The sequence below is a fragment of the Cavenderia fasciculata genome (assembly GCF_000203815.1).
Source record: "Cavenderia fasciculata unplaced genomic scaffold Scf_ET2XIPL01CNAVH-3, whole genome shotgun sequence".
NCBI lineage: Eukaryota > Evosea > Eumycetozoa > Acytosteliales > Cavenderiaceae > Cavenderia > Cavenderia fasciculata.
This window is the reverse complement of record NW_004457723.1, coordinates 850,430-869,903: the sequence shown is the minus strand read 5'-3', so window position 1 is coordinate 869,903 and position 19,474 is coordinate 850,430. Positions and strand designations below refer to the sequence as shown.

At 33.1% G+C, this 19,474-nt stretch overlaps 9 protein-coding genes across 9 annotated transcripts; 5 read left to right on the top strand and 4 right to left on the bottom strand.

Annotated features, from left to right (window-relative positions):
• Positions 1 to 46: 46 nt before the first annotated feature.
• Positions 47 to 3,906, bottom strand: DFA_07186 (uncharacterized protein; the record flags this gene model as incomplete). The annotated part of the gene is made up of 2 exons (XM_004366995.1): positions 47 to 3,611; positions 3,701 to 3,906. The coding sequence occupies 2 exons, from the start codon at positions 3,904 to 3,906 to the stop codon at positions 47 to 49; spliced, it is 3,771 nt and encodes a 1,256-aa protein (XP_004367052.1).
• A 1,684-nt stretch (positions 3,907 to 5,590) lies between these two features.
• On the bottom strand, positions 5,591 to 7,123 carry DFA_07185 (putative protein tyrosine phosphatase; the record flags this gene model as incomplete). Its single annotated transcript, XM_004366994.1, has 4 exons — positions 5,591 to 5,770; positions 5,857 to 5,958; positions 6,066 to 6,322; positions 6,721 to 7,123. The coding sequence occupies 4 exons, from the start codon at positions 7,121 to 7,123 to the stop codon at positions 5,591 to 5,593; spliced, it is 942 nt and encodes a 313-aa protein (XP_004367051.1).
• A 396-nt stretch (positions 7,124 to 7,519) lies between these two features.
• On the top strand, positions 7,520 to 9,010 carry DFA_07184 (uncharacterized protein; the record flags this gene model as incomplete). The annotated part of the gene is made up of 5 exons (XM_004366993.1): positions 7,520 to 7,554; positions 7,711 to 7,742; positions 7,835 to 8,038; positions 8,132 to 8,567; positions 8,674 to 9,010. 5 exons carry the CDS (start codon positions 7,520 to 7,522, stop codon positions 9,008 to 9,010), a joined length of 1,044 nt encoding a protein of 347 aa, XP_004367050.1.
• Positions 9,011 to 9,218: 208 nt separating this feature from the next.
• DFA_07183 (uncharacterized protein) lies at positions 9,219 to 9,646 on the top strand (the record flags this gene model as incomplete). Its single annotated transcript, XM_004366992.1, has 2 exons — positions 9,219 to 9,429; positions 9,525 to 9,646. 2 exons carry the CDS (start codon positions 9,219 to 9,221, stop codon positions 9,644 to 9,646), a joined length of 333 nt encoding a protein of 110 aa, XP_004367049.1.
• A 396-nt stretch (positions 9,647 to 10,042) lies between these two features.
• DFA_07182 (uncharacterized protein) lies at positions 10,043 to 10,958 on the top strand (the record flags this gene model as incomplete). The annotated part of the gene is made up of 2 exons (XM_004366991.1): positions 10,043 to 10,322; positions 10,951 to 10,958. The coding sequence occupies 2 exons, from the start codon at positions 10,043 to 10,045 to the stop codon at positions 10,956 to 10,958; spliced, it is 288 nt and encodes a 95-aa protein (XP_004367048.1).
• A 252-nt stretch (positions 10,959 to 11,210) lies between these two features.
• DFA_07181 (uncharacterized protein) lies at positions 11,211 to 11,817 on the bottom strand (the record flags this gene model as incomplete). Its single annotated transcript, XM_004366990.1, has 3 exons — positions 11,211 to 11,390; positions 11,565 to 11,692; positions 11,784 to 11,817. 3 exons carry the CDS (start codon positions 11,815 to 11,817, stop codon positions 11,211 to 11,213), a joined length of 342 nt encoding a protein of 113 aa, XP_004367047.1.
• A 900-nt stretch (positions 11,818 to 12,717) lies between these two features.
• Positions 12,718 to 16,874, top strand: DFA_07180 (uncharacterized protein; the record flags this gene model as incomplete). The annotated part of the gene is made up of 9 exons (XM_004366989.1): positions 12,718 to 13,242; positions 13,309 to 13,439; positions 13,516 to 14,464; positions 14,783 to 14,811; positions 14,924 to 14,945; positions 15,163 to 15,327; positions 15,529 to 16,392; positions 16,430 to 16,784; positions 16,828 to 16,874. The coding sequence occupies 9 exons, from the start codon at positions 12,718 to 12,720 to the stop codon at positions 16,872 to 16,874; spliced, it is 3,087 nt and encodes a 1,028-aa protein (XP_004367046.1).
• Positions 16,875 to 16,931: 57 nt separating this feature from the next.
• On the bottom strand, positions 16,932 to 17,961 carry DFA_07179 (uncharacterized protein; the record flags this gene model as incomplete). Its single annotated transcript, XM_004366988.1, has 3 exons — positions 16,932 to 16,971; positions 17,166 to 17,389; positions 17,479 to 17,961. The coding sequence occupies 3 exons, from the start codon at positions 17,959 to 17,961 to the stop codon at positions 16,932 to 16,934; spliced, it is 747 nt and encodes a 248-aa protein (XP_004367045.1).
• A 58-nt stretch (positions 17,962 to 18,019) lies between these two features.
• Positions 18,020 to 19,415, top strand: DFA_07178 (uncharacterized protein; the record flags this gene model as incomplete). The annotated part of the gene is made up of 3 exons (XM_004366987.1): positions 18,020 to 18,027; positions 18,420 to 19,183; positions 19,249 to 19,415. The coding sequence occupies 3 exons, from the start codon at positions 18,020 to 18,022 to the stop codon at positions 19,413 to 19,415; spliced, it is 939 nt and encodes a 312-aa protein (XP_004367044.1).
• Between the last annotated feature and the right edge of the window lie 59 nt (positions 19,416 to 19,474).

The following is a 19,474-nucleotide window of genomic DNA, read 5'->3' as shown; positions in this document are numbered from 1 at the left end:
TAATAATAATCAAATATTTATTTATTTATTTCAAAAAATGATCATTTTAAAAGACTCCACCACTTTTTAATTTAGCCAATCTTTCTTGTCTTTGTTGATCAATTTTTTTCTCTTCCAATTCTAGTTCTCTCTTCATTTCATCTCTTTTTCTTTGTCTTTCTTCTTGTCTGATCCTTCTCGCTTCTTCTTCTCTTCTTTCTTCCTCTTCTTCTCTTTTGATTCTTTCTTGTTTCATTTTTTCAATTCTTCTTTTTTGTTCCATATCACCAGTGTTTTGATTATTATTGTTGGTGTTATTTCTATATGATCCAAGCTCAGATGTAGTAGAGACTGAACTGACAGCACTGACACTATTGACAGTACCATAGTGGTGGTGGTGACCATACTTGATTGCAAGATCTTGACCATCGACAGAGTGAATTGAAGAATGGTCATAATCAAGGTTGGATGAAATGACAGATGCTTGATTGGGTGAAGTGGCATGATTCCCAATCGACAATGAATGATGATGATCACTATCAATCTTTTCACCTGATCTTGGTGACAATATTGGAGATGATGATAGAGTACTGGAAGCTATAGAATACAAACTTTGAGATGGAGTAATACCAGCATTTGGAGTTGACGGTACACTAATATCATGTTCTTTTAAAAATGTGTTGATTGATGGTGCGCTAGATTGATAATACAAATTGGACAATTTATCCAATTCACTTATACTACTAGTACTATTAACAGTATTATACATAATATCTGAATGATTTGATTTTACATGTTGAACTCTAATACTTGGATTCTGTTGTTGATCTCTTTGCTGTAGTTGTTCTCTACGTCTTTTTTGTTCCTCTCTTTCTCTTTCAAGGGCAGCCATTTCTTCTTGATATCTTCTTTCACGTTCCTCCTTTTGAGCACGTCTTTTTTCCCTTTCCAATGCCAGTTTTCGTTCTTCTTCCTCCAACTCTCTTTGCATTTGTTCTTTGCGACGTTGTCTTTCTTCAGCTCTTCTTTGACGGTCACGTTCCTCTTCTTCTAGTTGTTTATCTAGTCGTCTTTGACGCTCCTCTTTTCTCAACCGAATGTCTTCTTGAAGTCTGTTGTATTCCTCCAATTCTTGTTCCTTTCTTTGTCTTTCACGATCCAATCTTTCATTTTCCTTTTCCAATCGTTCTTGTTCTCTTCGTTGGTCATCTAATTGTCTCTCTCGTTCCCTATCCCTTCTCTCTTGTTCTCTTCTTTGGTCGTCTAGTTGTCTTTCTCTCTCCCATTGCAATCTTTCATTTTCCTTTTCCAATCTCTCCATTTCTCTTCTTTGTTGTTCCAATTGTCTTTCATTCTCCTTTTCCAGTCTCTCCTGATCTCTCTTTTGCTCTTCCAATACTCTCAATCTCTCCTTTTCCAATCTCTCTTGTTCTCTTTTCTTTTCATATTCCAATTGCTCCACTGCCAATTGTTGTTTCTTTTTCTCCAATTCCTCTTTCTCCTTTGCCATTTGTTTGTTCTTTTCATCAAGTAGTTTTCTTTGTTTATCCTTTTCAGCTTCTACTTGTACTTCCAACAGCTTGACACGTTCTCTTTCCTTGGCCAACTCCTTTTCCTTTTTCTCGGCCTCTTGTCTTTCTCTCTCCAATGCCAACTCTTTTTCCCTCTTTTCAGCTTCTTGTCTTTCCCTTTCCTCTTTTTCAAGTAGTAATGTCAATGTTGAACTCTTTCTACTTTCAAAAAGTACAGGTGACTTTGGACTGACCAAAGGAGTAGTAGTGGTATTGGTAGTAGTGGGAGGAGTAGATAAACTAGTTTGATTGAGGAAATCCAATCTTGTACTATCAAATTTACTTGCACTTTGTCTATCCTTTTGTTTTCTTTCACGTTCTTCAATTTCTTTTTTATAGGCCAATGTGATACTAGATCTCTTGTTGACAGACTGTGAGTTGGGTGGTGAAGTAACCTTGGGTGAAGTTGAATTGATGTTTGGTGAGACACTTGGTGGTGTAAGAAACTCAAATCTTGAACTATCAATTCTTCCAACTGATTGTCTACTATTACCACTTAATTCATAAGATGATGATGATGATGATGATTCTCTATCTTCAATATTTTTGATAATTGAAAATGATACACTATTTCTTTTGTTGTTGTTGACATCCAATGACATACTATTTCTATCAAATGATTGAACAGATTGTTGTCTAGTAATTGGTGATGAGGATGAGGATGGTTGAGGTTGGGGTTGAGGTTGAGGTTGATTAAGGAAATCCAATCTAGTACTATCAAATTTGGTAACTGATAATCTATCCCTTTCTTTTCTTTCACGTTCCCTTTTCTCTTCCATTTCTTTTCTTTCAGCCTCTTTTTGGTCTTTGAGGGAAATACTATTACGAGTTGAATTGGATCTTGACAAGAAATTGGTTGGACCAATTGGAAGAGGAGCAGGTGACGACGACGACGATGTAAGTGGTGGAGAGACATTTAATGGAGAAGTAGATTGATTGAGGAAATCCAATCTTGTACTATCAAATTTAGAAACACTTTGTCTATCTCTTTGTTTTCTTTCACGTTCCTCTCTTTCTTCTCTTTCCTTTTCTTCAAGTTCCTTTTTATAAATTGATACACTTGATCTTTTTGTCAACATGTTACCAGAATTATTATTATTATTATTATAGTTGTTGAGGTTGAGGTTATTGGATAATGAAGGGGATGAAGTTGAATTTAAGAAATTAAATTTTGATCCATCCATTTTTCCAACAGACAATGATAATCTGTTTGTAGAGGTGTTGTTGTTCATGGATATTTCATAATCTCTTTTTTCCCTTTCTTCTTTTTCCCTTTGCTCTCTCTCCTCGATATCACGTTTCATTGACAATGTTACACTATTTCTCTTGATACCATTATTATTATTAATATTATTATTAATATTATTACCACTGGAGATGGATGAAGTACTTGTATCATCTCTAAATGATTGAACACGAGATAGAGATTGTGGAGGAGTACTACCTTCACTACTAATACTATTGCTACTAGTTGATGAATTTAAAAATTCATATCTTTCTCTATCAAATTTAGATATACTACTTGCTCTACTAAGTCCTCCTCCACCATTGTTATTATTGTTGTTGTTACCATTACTATTATTATCATCTTCACTAATTGAAATTGATTCAAATCTTTTTGATAATCTTTGAGTATTGCTGTTGGAATTGGCATTGTTGGCACCTTGAAGTGGTGTTGATTTTCTACTTCCACCACTTCCACTACATGATAATGGTGAGCTTGTTGTACTGTTACTGTTGTTATTGTTGTTTGCATTCTGATTAACCCAACTTGTTTCAGCTTCATCAACAGTTTGACCAGAGTATCTTTTTTCAATTTTGTTTAATTCATCTTTAATGATTCTCTCTTGTTCCGATGATGTCTTGGAATACTGTTTCTCCTCTTTGTTGTTGGCATTTGGTGATTGTGATGATGATACTGGAGAAGATATGTCTTTACGTCTAGACTTTGGAGAGGTTGCAGTTGCATTGCCAGCACCACCACCATTTTGTTTTCCCTTTGACAATGGAGAATTACCTCCCAACTGAGCTTGAATAAATGCTTGTCTACCACATCCATCACTACAAAATTAAAAATAACAAATGATTCTTTATAAATAAATATGATCATCTTATTCTAATACCTATAATATTTTGTTTGTCACACATACCAATATGGTTTCCTATTAATATTCAAGAATCTACCAGTTGGAAAGGTCCTTTTACAACCAGCACAACAAAAACAACTTGGATGATAGCTGTTTCCAAAGGCTTCAAAAGTTTGTCCTTCACAAAATTCACCACAATTTACACATTTTGGATTGGTTGGTTCTCCTCCTCCACCTTCCTTGTTTAAAACCAATGTTTTTGTAGACATGGTAGGTATGGTTTCCAAATTATTATTATTATATTACAGCTATTACAGTTACAATTACAATTAATTAATTAATATTAAATAATAATCTATATATCTCTATCAATCTTTTAGATTAAACTAAAAATGGTAAATTAGATTGTTTTTTTTTTGTTAGATGACCGCGGGTATGATGATAATTATGATAATGATGATGTGATTGCAAGTATCTATCTATCTATCTCGTGAGTGCGCGGAGATTGGTAGTGATTGCCATATGACAATCGATAGAGAGTGCCGATTCGGCATTTGAGAAATTCTCCTCTACACTCTACTCTCTTGTCTTTGCAAACAGACTACACAAACCATTCATACCTTTTAATAGATTATTATTACTATTGTTATTATTATTAATAATTGTTGTTTGGAAATAATAATAATAAATAATAATTAATTTAATTGTTATTATTATAGTACTATATTCCTCACTATTGACTATCCTCTCTCTCTCTCTCTCTCTCTCTCTCTCTGTCTCTCCTTACTCTCTACCATAGAGTTGATTATGATATATACCTTTTACGAAAAAGAATCATTAAACTTGAATAATATATGTTTGTATTATTCCAGGGGGCGGGCAGCCAGCAGAATAGAATCTCAGACAGTCTGTATATATTGCAAAGCAAGAGATGGGTAGCGATTACCTTATTGATTGAGGTGAGATGGTGATGTATGGATGACCACTCTTAAACTAGGTAAAAGAGGAATTAGTATTATTCAAATGCGAATTGATGGAATCAATTGGATAATAGATAATAATATCTATTTACTGACTGATTGAACTGATGCACACATATAAATAGATAGACTACTGTTGTTTTTGTTGTTGTTGTTGACTATTAGAATAAATACATCATATCATGATAATCCACCAATTATAATCTTGTTGGTGTATGTGATTGTTAGAACGAAAGAGAAACTAACAATTGGGGGTGGGGGGGTTCGTGTGATGAATGTAGTGACAAGTGGGGGTGATCACTTCAATCCATCCTGTTTTATGACTGCCAACTCTATGCTAGAATAGTACTAATATCTATTGATATATATATATATATTATGTTATCACATGACATGACATGACATGATTGATGATGTTGTTGTTATGTTATTGAAATTGTAATTTGATTTTAATTCTTTTTTTGTTGTTTGTCACTTAACCTAAATATAACAATTATTTATATTTATATAAATAACAACACAAAGACATTTAAAGGATAATAAAACAACAAGGTTGACCATGACGATTACGACGATGATGATGATGATGATACATACAATCAACTTTTCCTATTCTAGTCGCACAAGAGACAAAGACAATATTGTTGATGATGATGATGATGATGCAAATGAATCATTCATTCAAACATCTACTATGACGAAATAGAATCTCTTCTGTTTTGTTTGTCTTGGTTCAGGTTCAGTCCATCCAATAAAACAACCCTTGCAAAGCTGTTTTAATCGCGTGGTAAGGAAAGGCGCTCCTTGGATTTTTTTCTTTTAAAATATCCTAGATGGTCACTCCGCTGTTTTGGTCAAAGGTTTGTCCTTCTGACCAGGAACCTCTAGTATTTAATTGGTTTTGAAATAGAATTCTTTTTACTTGATTCCAATTTACTTTATTCTTGATCATGTACATATATGTATTAATTAATTAAAGCCAATTAGGTTTATATTTCTTATTGTATGGTACTTCTAATTTGAAAAGTTCGATAAATTGTTGATCCAAAACTCTAACTTTGCTGCCTGCAAATCTTCTGTACTCATCAAAGATATAAGTGTATGACCATTTTTGTAGTTTTCTTAAACATCCAACAACACATCCTGTACGATGCTACAAACAAATAAAAAAATAACAAATTGATTAATGAATATGGAATGAACCAATTAATGATTAATATATATATGTTATTAACATACCTTTCCTTTGTTACAATGAATTAAAATGGGATGATTTCTAACATCTAATAAATCGACCAATGCATCTCTAATATATTCGTCTGGGATATCTACAAATGGTTCCTTTTTGAAAGTGTGTTTGGTTTGTTAATATCACTCATCACCATTCTTTTTGATCTCTCTCTCTCTTCACTCTTCACTCTTCTTCATTGATTCATTTTGATTCATACTTTATTTCCAACGATTCTATAGTGAAGTAACTTGATACCATTCTTTCTGATAAAGTTTGTATTAGATTCACTGTACTCTTCAGGACATAGATACAAGATAGATTTCAATCCAAGCTTCTTGAGGAATGGATGATTCTTTTTGTTTGGGTATCCACTTCTATATACTCCACTAGATACCATCGAAAAGTTGAGAGGAGGTATAAAGATTGGTTCTTCTTTTGGTTCTTGATCGTTTAAATATTCGTCGTCTGACATGTCTAATAATGTTATAATGATTATTACGCGATATTACTTTAATATATTTATATGACTATAATACAATGATTGATGATGATAATGAATGTATGTATGTTGTTATGTTATTTACAAAAAAAAAGATTAATAAAAGAATGAAATGAGATCGAGATGAGTGAATGAACCTCAAGTTTGATGCAAAATTCGATTCATTATTTACTTTAGTTATTTTTTGAATAAATAAGTAGTTATATTTGTTTGTTTGTTTATTTTTAATTGGTTATGATACAACAGAATATAGTTTAGTTTTATAGTTTAAACCCTTAGACAAGAGAGAATAAAAGGATAAATGTAGCAAAGATGGCAGAGGAGATGATCGAGATGGTTGATGCTGAAGAACTGTCAAGGTCGACTGACTTGCCAAAGGTAGCACTGGCTACATAGGCACCTGCGCAAACAGTCTCTGTATTGCAACCTGGAGCATTTAGTGGGAAGTACAATGTAACGTTCTTGCTAGTTGTGTCATAGGTAAAGAGTACGCAGTTGTCTTGACCCAATGAGAGGATATTGGTGTCGTTTTGACCGATTGATTCATTGTAGACTTGGCTGGTGTAGATTACAGCTGAAGAGAGACCTGATCCACCCTTTGTGCTAAATGCTCCACTTTGAAAGTTGATGACAAATGGGACAGTGGTCTCATTACAACTACCTGAATCAATAGTACCGCCATACTCTCCATCTGGTATGATATTGGCTCCTACTGCAATACTAATGATTGTGAATAATAATACCAATAATAACGAAAATGATTGTGATCTATACATGTTGTTTTTTTTTTTAAAAGAATAATAATAATGAATGGATAATAATATATGTAATGGTTTGTTGATTAAATAACTAAGAATGAATGAATGAACCAAAGGATAGGATAGGATTGTTTGGATTCATTCTTAAAAGTTGGGTAGTGTACCAAAATACATTTTTGTTCAGGATCTTTTTTTGGATCCAAAACACAGCGGTGTCGTTAATATAAGAAATACAAACGAGAGCGGCTATTCAACCGAACCATCATGATTCGACGTCGTCTTGTTGACACTTAAAAGTGGGGTGGTCACCAAACAACTACCCACCACAAAACAGATAGTTTGAGACAATCCCCAAAAAATTTTAGTTTCAAATAAAAGTCGGAGCAACATAATAATCTTGTGGTATCGAAATGTATGACGGTAGATCTAATTTACTCAATACTTTCGTCGTATCTACTTAATTATTATTATTATTATTTATCTCTATTTCTTTCTAAACTAACCAAATGAGAGAGAAAGTGAGAGAGGTTTGTCTTGCTTCAAAATAATTTTATTATTATATTTTTATTATGATTATCATAATCAGCTGATTTATTGATCAATAGTAATACTACAAATTTACTTTGGAATCAAAAACGTATGTTGTGGATCATGATTCGAACATCAGTCTCTTTCATTATTTATTTATTCAATTCTTTTCTTGAAAATCCTAAATATCCTTTCTTGAAGATCCTAAATATTGGTCTAAAGATGATACACGTGAATGGTTAGAGAAAATGAAAGAAACTTACAAGTTTAACGATGATCTGGTTGATTTAGAATTGGAAGGGTCAGTCCTCTTACAGGTGACCATTGATTGTTTTGAAAGGCGCACCCCAAATGGTTATTTGGTGTTTTATGAATTACGTGGTTGTGTTGAAGAGTTTACTCCTCGTATGTATAAAAAGAACTATCTATAAATATTTTTCTTCAAAAAAGCTAGCTTACATTAATTAACCCAACATTCATCTTTCAAATCAACATTAGAGATTAGAATATTTACTAGACAGACAGATGAAAATCGTGAATTAATTTTAAATCTTGGTTTGGAAGATAGTCTTTTAAGAGCAGGAGGAAGAGGAAACGTCACTGATCAACAGATGGACGTTATCCATCGAGATGTGGAAAACGAGTTGGATAATAATAATATTGACGAATTTGATATCATATTGGAGAGATTTCAACCAGGAATATCATGGATGTCGATCCAAATCCATCTCAAACTTTTGTATAACTTTTTAGCTATTGGTATTTGGAAAAGGGATGAACCTCATCTCCCCTTTGATCAAACACCCACGTCAGGGGACTATGTTGTCATTGAACCCAAAAAAACAAAGTTTATTATCAAATACACCTCTTTTTATAAAAAAATCACTAGACAATTTGAAATCTCTGTTCTAGAGAATGAAGATCGTTGGAAAAGGTATGATCAATCAATCAGTCAAATGTTTAAAGATTATTAATAATCTTTTTATTATTATTTATCAGAATTGTTCTCAACGAATTTAGGCTAGGTTATTACTCTCAAGCTATAATAGACAAGTTGAGATCAACAGTAAATCTATTGTCAATGGTGGTGTATATACTCTTTGTGTACCATGGAATGAATTATTTGGATTTTTAATTGATTCTCTAGGACATAGCCAGCAAATCCTTCCAGAACCAAGCCAAGCCACAGTGGAACACTATACTAGTGTATGGAGTAAAATTCATTCATCACTAGGTCCACTTGTCAAAGAAAATGGTGAATCTTTTCTCGAGAAGAAATCACAAAATACTCAAAGACATAGATCAATTCGTACATTTTGTAAGGATCGGTATCCTTACCACGCACTAGTAGATGACGATCTGAACCAGCATGACTAACAAGTAGGGTATGCAGGGCAGTGGTTCAGTGTTGTGAGTCTCACAATAAAATAATATGATATTGATATTCTGCATTACTAACGACTATAGTACACAAGGAGTTAACACAGTTTAACCCAATTTGACATTGATCAGTATGTGTGCATGAACCTCCATTTTGAACATACCTCTGTACATGTACACGTGTAGAAAAAAGGGGGGATAAGTAATGCAGATATTCTGTGGCACCGGCAGTGAATTTGTAGCACCAGTCTGCCTGCCTCAATACTCGATAGGTAATGACACGGCCGTGGATTGCACCACTTATCCAAATTCATGTCCACATGGAATGTGCAACAAAAACACCAACGATACTTACTCATGTATAGCTCTCAATTCTCTTGGTCTAGGACAATCTTGTTCCATTTCAGAGGAAAATGGTTTTTCTTGTTGGCATTACTGCATCCTCTGTGTGTGGGTTGGGCGTTGGAGATTGTTTTTGGTATTTGAATATTGGGAGGTCTAAATCTTTCAGGAATAAAAACATCCGTATATACTTCTGAATCTGTAGTTTGCATTGTCAAGGTTGGAGGTGAATCAACACAGAGTGTAACCAGTTTACCAATTCTTACAAAATGGATTTGGTTGTATGAATAGACATACAAAGTTGAAATATAACATGGATTGGATGATAAACGAGAATGCTTTAGTGAGAGTGGTTCTAGCAATTACAATAGACAAAACATTGATTATCAATGTTGTATGTAATAGGTTGAATGTTACTGTCATCATAGAATGTTGGTATATTAAATATAAATTGCTGTTATCGTTCAAAGTTGAGCTGAATCTATAGGAGTACTAATCTTTGTTCACATAAGACAAAGAGTCGGTCTTGTTGTTTTCAAGAGAATGAAAAAAAAAAAAAAAAAAAAAAAAAAGTGGTGTCAGAGTGTTTCAAACAAAGAATTTCAATACCAACAACAACAACAACAACAACATTAAAAGGAGAACCCATGTTTTCTATTATCTTACGACATCTCTTTTAATCATAACATGTATAATGCTTTGTCAATAACAGAAATTGCATCACAAAGCGATTTCAAACGATGGTCAGCAAAACAAGTAAAAGAATGGGCTACAAAAGAAGTTCGAGTAAGAGAAGAATATGCCCAGATGCTTCTTGATAATGATGTAGATGGAGAGAGTATAGCAGTGTTTACAGAGGCTGATTTTGGTAAATGTGGCATAGTCGTAGCACCTGCAAAGAAGCTCTATCTGGCTGTTCAACAACTTTTAATTCAACAATCGCTATCACATCAGCACAGCAGTAGAGGTAAGTAATGATACATCTATCTACTATTTAACCACTCATATTCGTCTTGTTGTTCGCACATGATTGTCATTCGTCAGATTCCCTCCACTACCACCACCCATCATTATTCTCGTTTCTCTCGTTTAGTCACTCTGTGTTGTGGTTCAAGTCATCTATTAATCACAACCATCAACCCTAATATTAAAGTCATGTCTGATGATCATCGCTCACCCATCTTCCAATGATTTTATTAATATTTAAAATAAAACCACACATTTTATTTTTTGTTTATAATTACTAGTATAATCTTTTTTTTTTTTGGAGTCTGATGATAAAAAGAACTCATACGCAGCAGTTCACTATGTATTCTTTCTGATACATTTTATTTGTTCTTTTTTTGCCATTTATTATCCACATATTTCATATTTATCTATCCATCAGTTATCCATAAGAGAAATCGTCTTCACCATCGTCATCATCTTTTCAATATTCATTCACTCAATCTCTTGTTCATTTCGCCGTGAACCTTTTTTATTCTTGTTTATATTCCCTTATCTTATTTGCAACTTACTTACTATAATATTATATCAAACAAATATTCAAGAAATGGATAATGGCTGGAGAGAAAAGGGTATGTTTTTTGTTCTAGTTCCTTGACCTGAAAAAATTAATGACCCTCTGTTTCTATTCTATTCTATTCTATTCTATTCTATTCTATTCTATTCTATTCTATTCTATTCTATTCTATTCTATTCTATTCTATTCTATTCTATTCTATTCTATTCTATTCTATTCTATTCTATTCTATTCTATTCTATTCTATTCTATTCTATTCTATTCTATTCTATTCTATTCTATTCTATTCTATTCTATTCTATTCTATTCTATTCTATTCTATTCTATTCTATTCTATTTAGACCCAAATGAATGGGATTTTACAGACATCGATTCTTGGATAGGATATTTCAAGTCACAACGCAGACTAAAACCAGGAGCAATCTTTGATTTTGATTCCAACACCAAATCTTTACCCAAAGGAGAGTCTCTTGTAAAGTGGCCATGTGATTTGTTCAAGGAATACTCGCCTATCTACGGTAGTGAACTATTTGTTAGTTTAAACAGTTTCAAAAGGGACCCCACCCTTCTCCCCTACAAGGTAACCAGTCACAATCACTATTGCACTATCTTTCATACCATTTCCTCTCTACTGTCATCCCTCACCAATTTTTTTCATTTGTAATTCTCTCCCTTTTGAAACCTTACATTTTCTTCATTACCAATGTTGCAATCACTATCATTGCTCCTCTTTTTGTTTTCATTACCAATCAATGCACCACCCATCTCTTTCCTTTTAACCACTTGCTTCATTGTTGGACGGTACCAACCAAACACTAAACATTTGCCATTTTGTTTGTTCATATTTTATATCATCGACCTTTTGTTCATTGATATATTTATAATCCTTTGACCCAAATCAAATACCATTGTCCATCGACCAATCACCATCACTTGTCATTTTGTCATTTTGTTTAGTTTGTTCTCATATTACAGGCCCTTCGCTTGCCTCAGTGTTGTTGGTCAATCCATTTCCAACCATTCCTAATATTATCAACCACTATTAATATCACTGGACACTCAAAACCTCTACCTTTTATTAGTTTGTTTCACTCACCTATCCGGTTAACAACACTTCCTATATCCATCAAATAATTAAAAATCACTATCATTGCTCCTCTTTTTTGCACCATTTCTTTTGATTATCTTTTTTTTTTCATTACCAATGCACCACCCATCTCTTTCCTTTTAACCACTTGCTTCATTGTTGTACAACCAAACATTTGTCATTTAGTTTTGCTTGTTCATCTTTACATATCATTGACCTCTTGTGTTCGTTGATATATTTATAATCCTTTGATCCAAATCAAATACCATTGTCCATTCACCAAGCTACACCACTCTCTATCGCTCTACATCCTTTTATTTTTATCACCCATCTCTTTTCCATCTTATCCACTCCTTTTGTCAAACATATCTAATTGGTGCATCAACCGATCACCATCATTCAAATCTAGTCATTTTGTTTTGCTTGTTTGTTCCTCACATTATAGGCCCCTCACTTGCCTCATTGTTGTTGGTCAATCCATCTCCAACCATTCCTAATATTATATCAACCATTCATATCACTGGACACTCAAAACCTCTACCTTTTATTAGTTTGTTTCACTCACCTATCCGGTTAACAGCACTTCCTATATCCATCAGATAATTAAAAATCACTATCATCTTTTTACAACTTTCTTCCTATCGCATTCCTTTTTTAAAACATTTCATACTTCCATTGTATGGCATACTAATTTAACTCTCACTCTTTTTAGTATCTGATCCAAATGTGAATATATTTTGGAATAAACTTAACATGGCCGAAATAGTTGAGGAAGCAGTGAAACAAAAAGTCTCTCTTGGAGAATCTACTCTGGATTCTGATTCGACAATTTGTTGTCTCAAATTGAGTGAGTCACTATTCCCAACAAAGAGAGAGAAATACAACAAGATTTATGTACGAGATTGTTATATCCCTGTGTATGATATCATCAGCAATCACCAAGCTCTTCATGGTCAAGGTTCAATTGTACTGGTAAAAGGAAATCCTGGTATCGGCAAATCAGTATTTCTTTTCTACTACCTGTACCGCAAGAGAAGCGACCCTTTAGTCAAATCAATAATATACGATGTTGTTGATGCACCCGTCTACCACTTTACTTATACCGAGGATGGGAGTCCAATCGTTCACCAAGGAGATAGATCCTCTTTCAAGGATATCCTTCTTCGACCAGATTCATCATCTCTTTACCTCGTTGATGGTCAGCGCCCACTGCCATCCAAAAGACCCACTTTGATTGTGTCGTCACCAAACAAGTCAAATTATGAGGAGTACATGAAGGTTCGTTAATTCCATTAATTAATTGATTCTAAAACTCGTTCTAATCAATTCTTTTTTTTTCTTCAGGATGGAAAAACAAGTCGAATTATCATGCCACTATGGTCATCATTGGAGATTCTGGCTTCAAACTGCTTGATATTTGATCATCCAATTCAAGATGTTCAAAGTCGATACTTTAGATGGGGTGGAATACCTAGGTATGCGAAAATATATAGTTATAATTATGTACCATTCATTGTTGACCTATTCCTTACTTTCTCCTTAATTCTTTAGATATGTACTTGATAAAATCAGTAGACCTGATCAAGAACTTCTCGTCAATGCAATCTCCAGTACAAACCTTGAAGCATGCATTAGCAGTATTAACATGCCAGACTCTCCAGAGTCTGGAAGTCACAAAGTGATTCATTTGGACGCCGAACCAGGCACAGATTTTGTGCGCCAACGAGTCTCGTTCGCTTCCAACTACGTCAAAGAAAAGCTGGTTCAAAGATTCTATTGGAATTGGAGGGAAGAAGTTATCAGAAAAGTTTCTCTAGTTGGCACAAGTCAGATCGAAGGTTTGCTCTTTGAGCAGCTGTCTCACCAGACTCTTATTAATGGCGGTGAATTTCATATCAGATCACTTGATGGGAAAGGCAATCTGGGCGAATACCTTCACTTTGCCCCCGCCAAATGCGACTCGATTCAGGGTACCACCGAGCTAGCTTCTAGACTTGCCTCCAAAAATCGTTTCCCACCTGACACCTATGTTAGACCAACCGATTTAAACTTCCCAGCAGTTGATTCGTTTATGGGACAATATTTATTTCAAATCACCAAAACCAACCATCCTGTCTCTTTTAAAGAGCTCAATTTTATCACTTTCCATCTTGATCCATCTACAAAAAACCCCGCTGCAACCACAACAGATACAACCACAACAACAACAGCAACAACAACAACTGATGCATCCACAACAGCTGGTACCCAATTCCACCTCTTTTTTGTCGTCCCTCCTCATCGCTTTGATTCGTTCCCTCGCCAAGAATATGTGGAAGCCAAAACACAACCTGACGCCAATAACCCTGGCAAGAAGACCACCACCAAAAACAAAGTAAAAGCCCCTCAAAATGTGCATCAATATGCACTCAAAATGGCTTTTAGCTCTGTCCCCCCCTCTGTCTTGTATCCTGTGATAAGCGGTGAGGATGCAATAATTAATTCTGATCCAAAAACAATTGTAAAATAAAATATATATTTTTTTTAACACAAACCAAACAACACAAACATATAATGGATATTAAGAATCCGGTGGGTGGTTGTTGAATCTTTATTAAGACCTAAATGACGAAACAAAAGATTGTTACTAGTAAAAGAAACGATTGGTTGAATATTCTGGATCTTGTTGACGCACAAGTAAATATAGTATTTGGTTGTTGTGATGTCGGCCAACTAATTGCATATTTGACATTGTTTGGTGACACTGCATTCAATTGCTTTTCCAATGTGTCTTGTAATGATTTTCTAGAATAATTACCAACAGGAATAGAAATAATAGTTGATTGATCATCTTCAATCAACTCAAAAGTATTTAATCCTCTTCCAACTGTATTAAATGATTTTGGTATTGTCGCTTGTAATAATGCCACTCTGTCAAACCTGTCTTGAGGATAATATATAATATTATATTTAAATTTAGAATTAGTACCACTGATTCTATTGTGTGAATTTATAGAATATCTTTTTATGTGTAATCAACATACTTTTATATATAATTAGTAAAACATTATTATAAAATTACTATAATTTACTATTACTCTAATAAAAGTGATTTGCTGTCGCTATTTTGTCTTTAAATAAAGTAGTGAAAAAGTATTATAAAAGTAGTGTAAAAATAGTAATATAATAAATTATTCTATATATATATATATAATAAAGAGAATGGATCAAGATATAAAAAAAGATAAAAGATCAATTACATCTGCTCTAAATCTAAAAAAAGCACGTGATGCGAGAAAAAATCAATTTATAATCTATGATAGTGATTCTGATAATGATTCTGATAATGATAATACAAAGAAAAGAACAAAAAACAAAGCTCCTGTAAAAAAGAAAAGAATAGTAATAGATAATAACAAAAAAGACTTTGAACAAATGAACAAAAAAATAATTTCATTGTAAACGATGAAGTTGTAGAGAAAGAGATAAAACAACAACCTATAAATAGTATTAAAGAATCAGATATTATAAAGAATAAAATGATTATGAAGTTTTAAATATAATTATATTGTATAATAATACAAGATGATGATTGGAGGCAAGAAGCAAAAACAGAGACCATTAAGATTAAAAAAAGATAAAAGAGGACGATACATACAACATGGAGTAGATAGAGTTTACATTAGATCAAAAAAGAATGATAAAAAATTGATTAGAAAGTTGATTAGAGAAGCATTAGATGATGAGAGGAAACAACAACAACAGCTCTCTAAAGAAAGCAGCCCTGTATTGGCTTGGTCAAATCCAAATGAAGTTGCCATGATCAAATCAATACAGGATGCCAACTTTAGAGAGTCTGTACTCAAGAATCAACAAGAATTGGATAAAGAAACAAAGAAAAAGATCATTGATCTAACAAAAGATGATCAGCAAGAGATACCAATTCTAAAAAAAGAAAATGATAGATTTGATCAATTGGAAAAGAGATTGTCAATGTTGTTTGAAGCAAAGGAGGAGAAATTAAAGAGAAGACAAGAAAAAGATGATAGATCAATGGAAATACTTTACAATCAAAAGTTGACAGAAAAGAGAATACAAGAATTGGAAGGCAAGTATGAAAATACAAGACAAATAGATGAACAATTACAATCAATTATAGATATGAACAATGAAATGAAAGAAAAGAATCTTTTGGAATTGGAAAGAACAATTCAAGCAAATCAAGTAAATCAAGCAAAACAAACAGAACAGCAACAACAAATAATGGTTGATCAAATTTTACCAAATGATTTAATAGAAATGGTCCCAAGAAACAATCTAACAGCTACAAATGATTTTGTAAAAGAGTATTTAAATTCAACAATGACCTCTACTAAACTATCTACAAATTTAGGAAATGAATTAAAAGACATGGTAAAGAATCAAAGAATTAGTGTCATTGATTTAATTGTATCATTTGCTCAAGATTTGAAAAAAAAAACAAAAGATTGGTAGTGGAAGATCAAACAAAGGTCTTTATGATAGCGAAATTGAAAGAATAATGAAACCATATCATAGAAAGGGATTTGAAAGAGTAATAGCAAGTGACCAATTAAATTTATTGGAACCAAAAGACAAGATGTCATTTATTATGAATTTGGATCCACACAACAAACCAGGAAGTCATTGGGTTGCAGTATATATTGACGCAGATAAAGATAAATCAGTAGAGTATTATGATTCATTTGGTCAAGAACCAACCGATGATTTTATGAAACAATTAAAAGATTTAATTGATGAAATCAATCCAGATTATTATTTAAAATTCAAAGTAAACAAAGTCATTGCTCAAGCATCAAATAGTACAACATGCGGTTATCATGCAATTAAATTTTTATTAAATAGATACAATGGTATACCATTTAAAGAATCAAGTGGTTGGAGTGATATAAGCTTCATTCTTTGGAATTGTTTTAATTTTATTTGTTTTACAATAATCTTCATACCATTTATACAAAGCCATTCTTGTTATTTTTTCGATACCCAACCCTTTTAAAACATATTTATTTTTGATAAATTCATAAATAGAAATCAAATGATCATTTAATATTTCATTTTTACGTATGGTATCTGGAATCAATCTCTCATTGAATGGATTGGTTTTTTCAATAACAATACATTCCCAGTAAAATGCTTCCATTACCAAATCGTTGTGTATAAAAGAGTACAATTTCTTAAAATACTCAGTGTCACCAACTTTGCATTTAGATATTGTGGGAATGAAATATCTTCTATCACCATTTTCTACTTTAATTGCCCATTGATTAGAAATAGCATATCCACTAATCATATTGGGTATAAAGTATTGGTTTTTATGTTTTGGATTAATCTTTATTGTTTTACCAGTAATAAAGTGCTTTTGTGCACTTGAAAATTGGTTCCAATCATTACTAGATTTTACTGGAATCTCTTCAAATACAATTACAGTTTTACCAACAATATCTTCGTTGTGTGCATTTGGAAGACAAATATGTGGATCAGATAAGTATAAACTACATTGTGTCCAATAGAAGCAGTAATTATTTCTATTAAAGAGGACTTTCCTGCACCTTGGACACCTCTTAGATAAACCATTGTTTCTTGTTTCTTTCCAGACACAACCTTGGCAGTATGACCTTTTAAATATTTATACTCTTCTTGGTTGTTTGAACAAAGGACAATATCAATGTGATTCCAAAGAAATTCTACTCCTTCCTTTGCTATTGCTTCTGCAATTGGATCTACCATTTTTTTGTCAAACTCTTTTCTATCAGTAAATTTAAATCCATGAAACATATTTAGATATTTTATTTGGTTTTCTATAAATACTTTTGGTTTTTTTGGATCCATTGTAGTAGAATATCTTTCACAATCAACATCAAAGAACCATTTTCTTATTTGATTGTCATTTCCATTTACTTTGCACACCAATGAATTTAAAAAGAATTGTTTTTTAGCATCTTCATATGCCAATGAAATAAATCTTTGTTCTCCATCCATTCCCTTTATCGTTGGTGTATCATGCAATTTCACAAAGTATTGCTTGATATAATGAATAATGTCTTGGTAATTATCATTGGATGTACACTGGTAGCACATTTTTTGTAATGTTTCCAAGTTGAAATTATTTTCCAAATTTGATCCAAATATTAATTTTTCCATTTTATATATATTGGAAAGAAATAATTTATATCAATTTTCTATCCAAATTATAAAGTTAAAATTATGAAATTATAATCCAAAATCTAAATCAAACCAATATTTTTCTATTTTTCCAAAATAATTTTAACTTTTTTAACCTTTATAATTCTATCCAAAATATTAAAAGTTAATAATTAATTCTAAAAAATAATAAAATACAATAAAAATAAATATTTCTAAAAATAAATTAACTATTTTAACTTATTTAATATATAATGAGCCCTGCAAGTGCGAATGCTTGTAAACTTTTTTGGGAGCGCAGCGATCCAAACACCCGAGACACACACTGTATCTGATCAAGGACTTCTCGTCAATGCCATCTCCTGTACAGACCTTGAAGCATGCGTTAGTAGTATCAACATGCCAGACTCACCACAGTCAGGAAGTCACATAGTGATTCATTTGGACGTCGAACCAAACTGTCCAGATTTTTCGGTGCCACGAGTCTCCTTCGCTTCCAACTACGTCAAAGAAAAGATGGTTCAAAGATTCTATTGGAATTGGAGGGAAGAAGTTATCAAAAAAATTTCTTTGGTTGGTACAACTCAGATTGGCGGTTTACTCTTTGAGCAGCTGTCTCACCAGACTCTTAGTAATGGAGGCAGATATATTATCAGATCACTTGAAGAAGAAGAAGACAATCTTTGCGAAAGCCACCTTCACTTTTTCCCCACAAATTTTGGCTCTGTAAAGAATACTGCCGAGCTAGTTGAAAGACGTAACTCTGACAATCGTTTCCCACCAGAAACCTATGTTAGACCAACCGATTTGAACTTCCCAGCAATTGATTCCTTTGCAGGAAAATATCTATTTCAAATCACCAAAACCAACCAACACCCTGTCTCTTTTAAAGAACTCACTCATATCACTTATAACCTTGATCCCTTAACCCCAATAGATCCAACAAAACACCAACAATGGCTGATGCATCAACAACAACAACAACAACAACGGGTGATGCATCAACAACAACAACAACTGGTGATACATCCACAACAACAACGGGTGATGCATCTACCAAGTATACCACATTCCACCTCATTTTTGTCGTCCCTCCCGAACGCTTCGAGTCGTTCCCTCAACAAGATTATGTGGAGCTCAAAACACAAACTGACCCCAATGGTAAGAAGAGTTCCACCAAAACCAGAGTAAAAGCCCCTCGTAATGTACGTCAATATGCCCTCCAAATGGTTTTTACCTCTATCCCCGCTAGTGAATTGTATCCCGTGGGAAGTGATGTTGACAATTATTAAAACAATCCCAATTAGTGGTATCATTCCTGGTGGTCATGCAAGGTTGATGGTTCAAATTA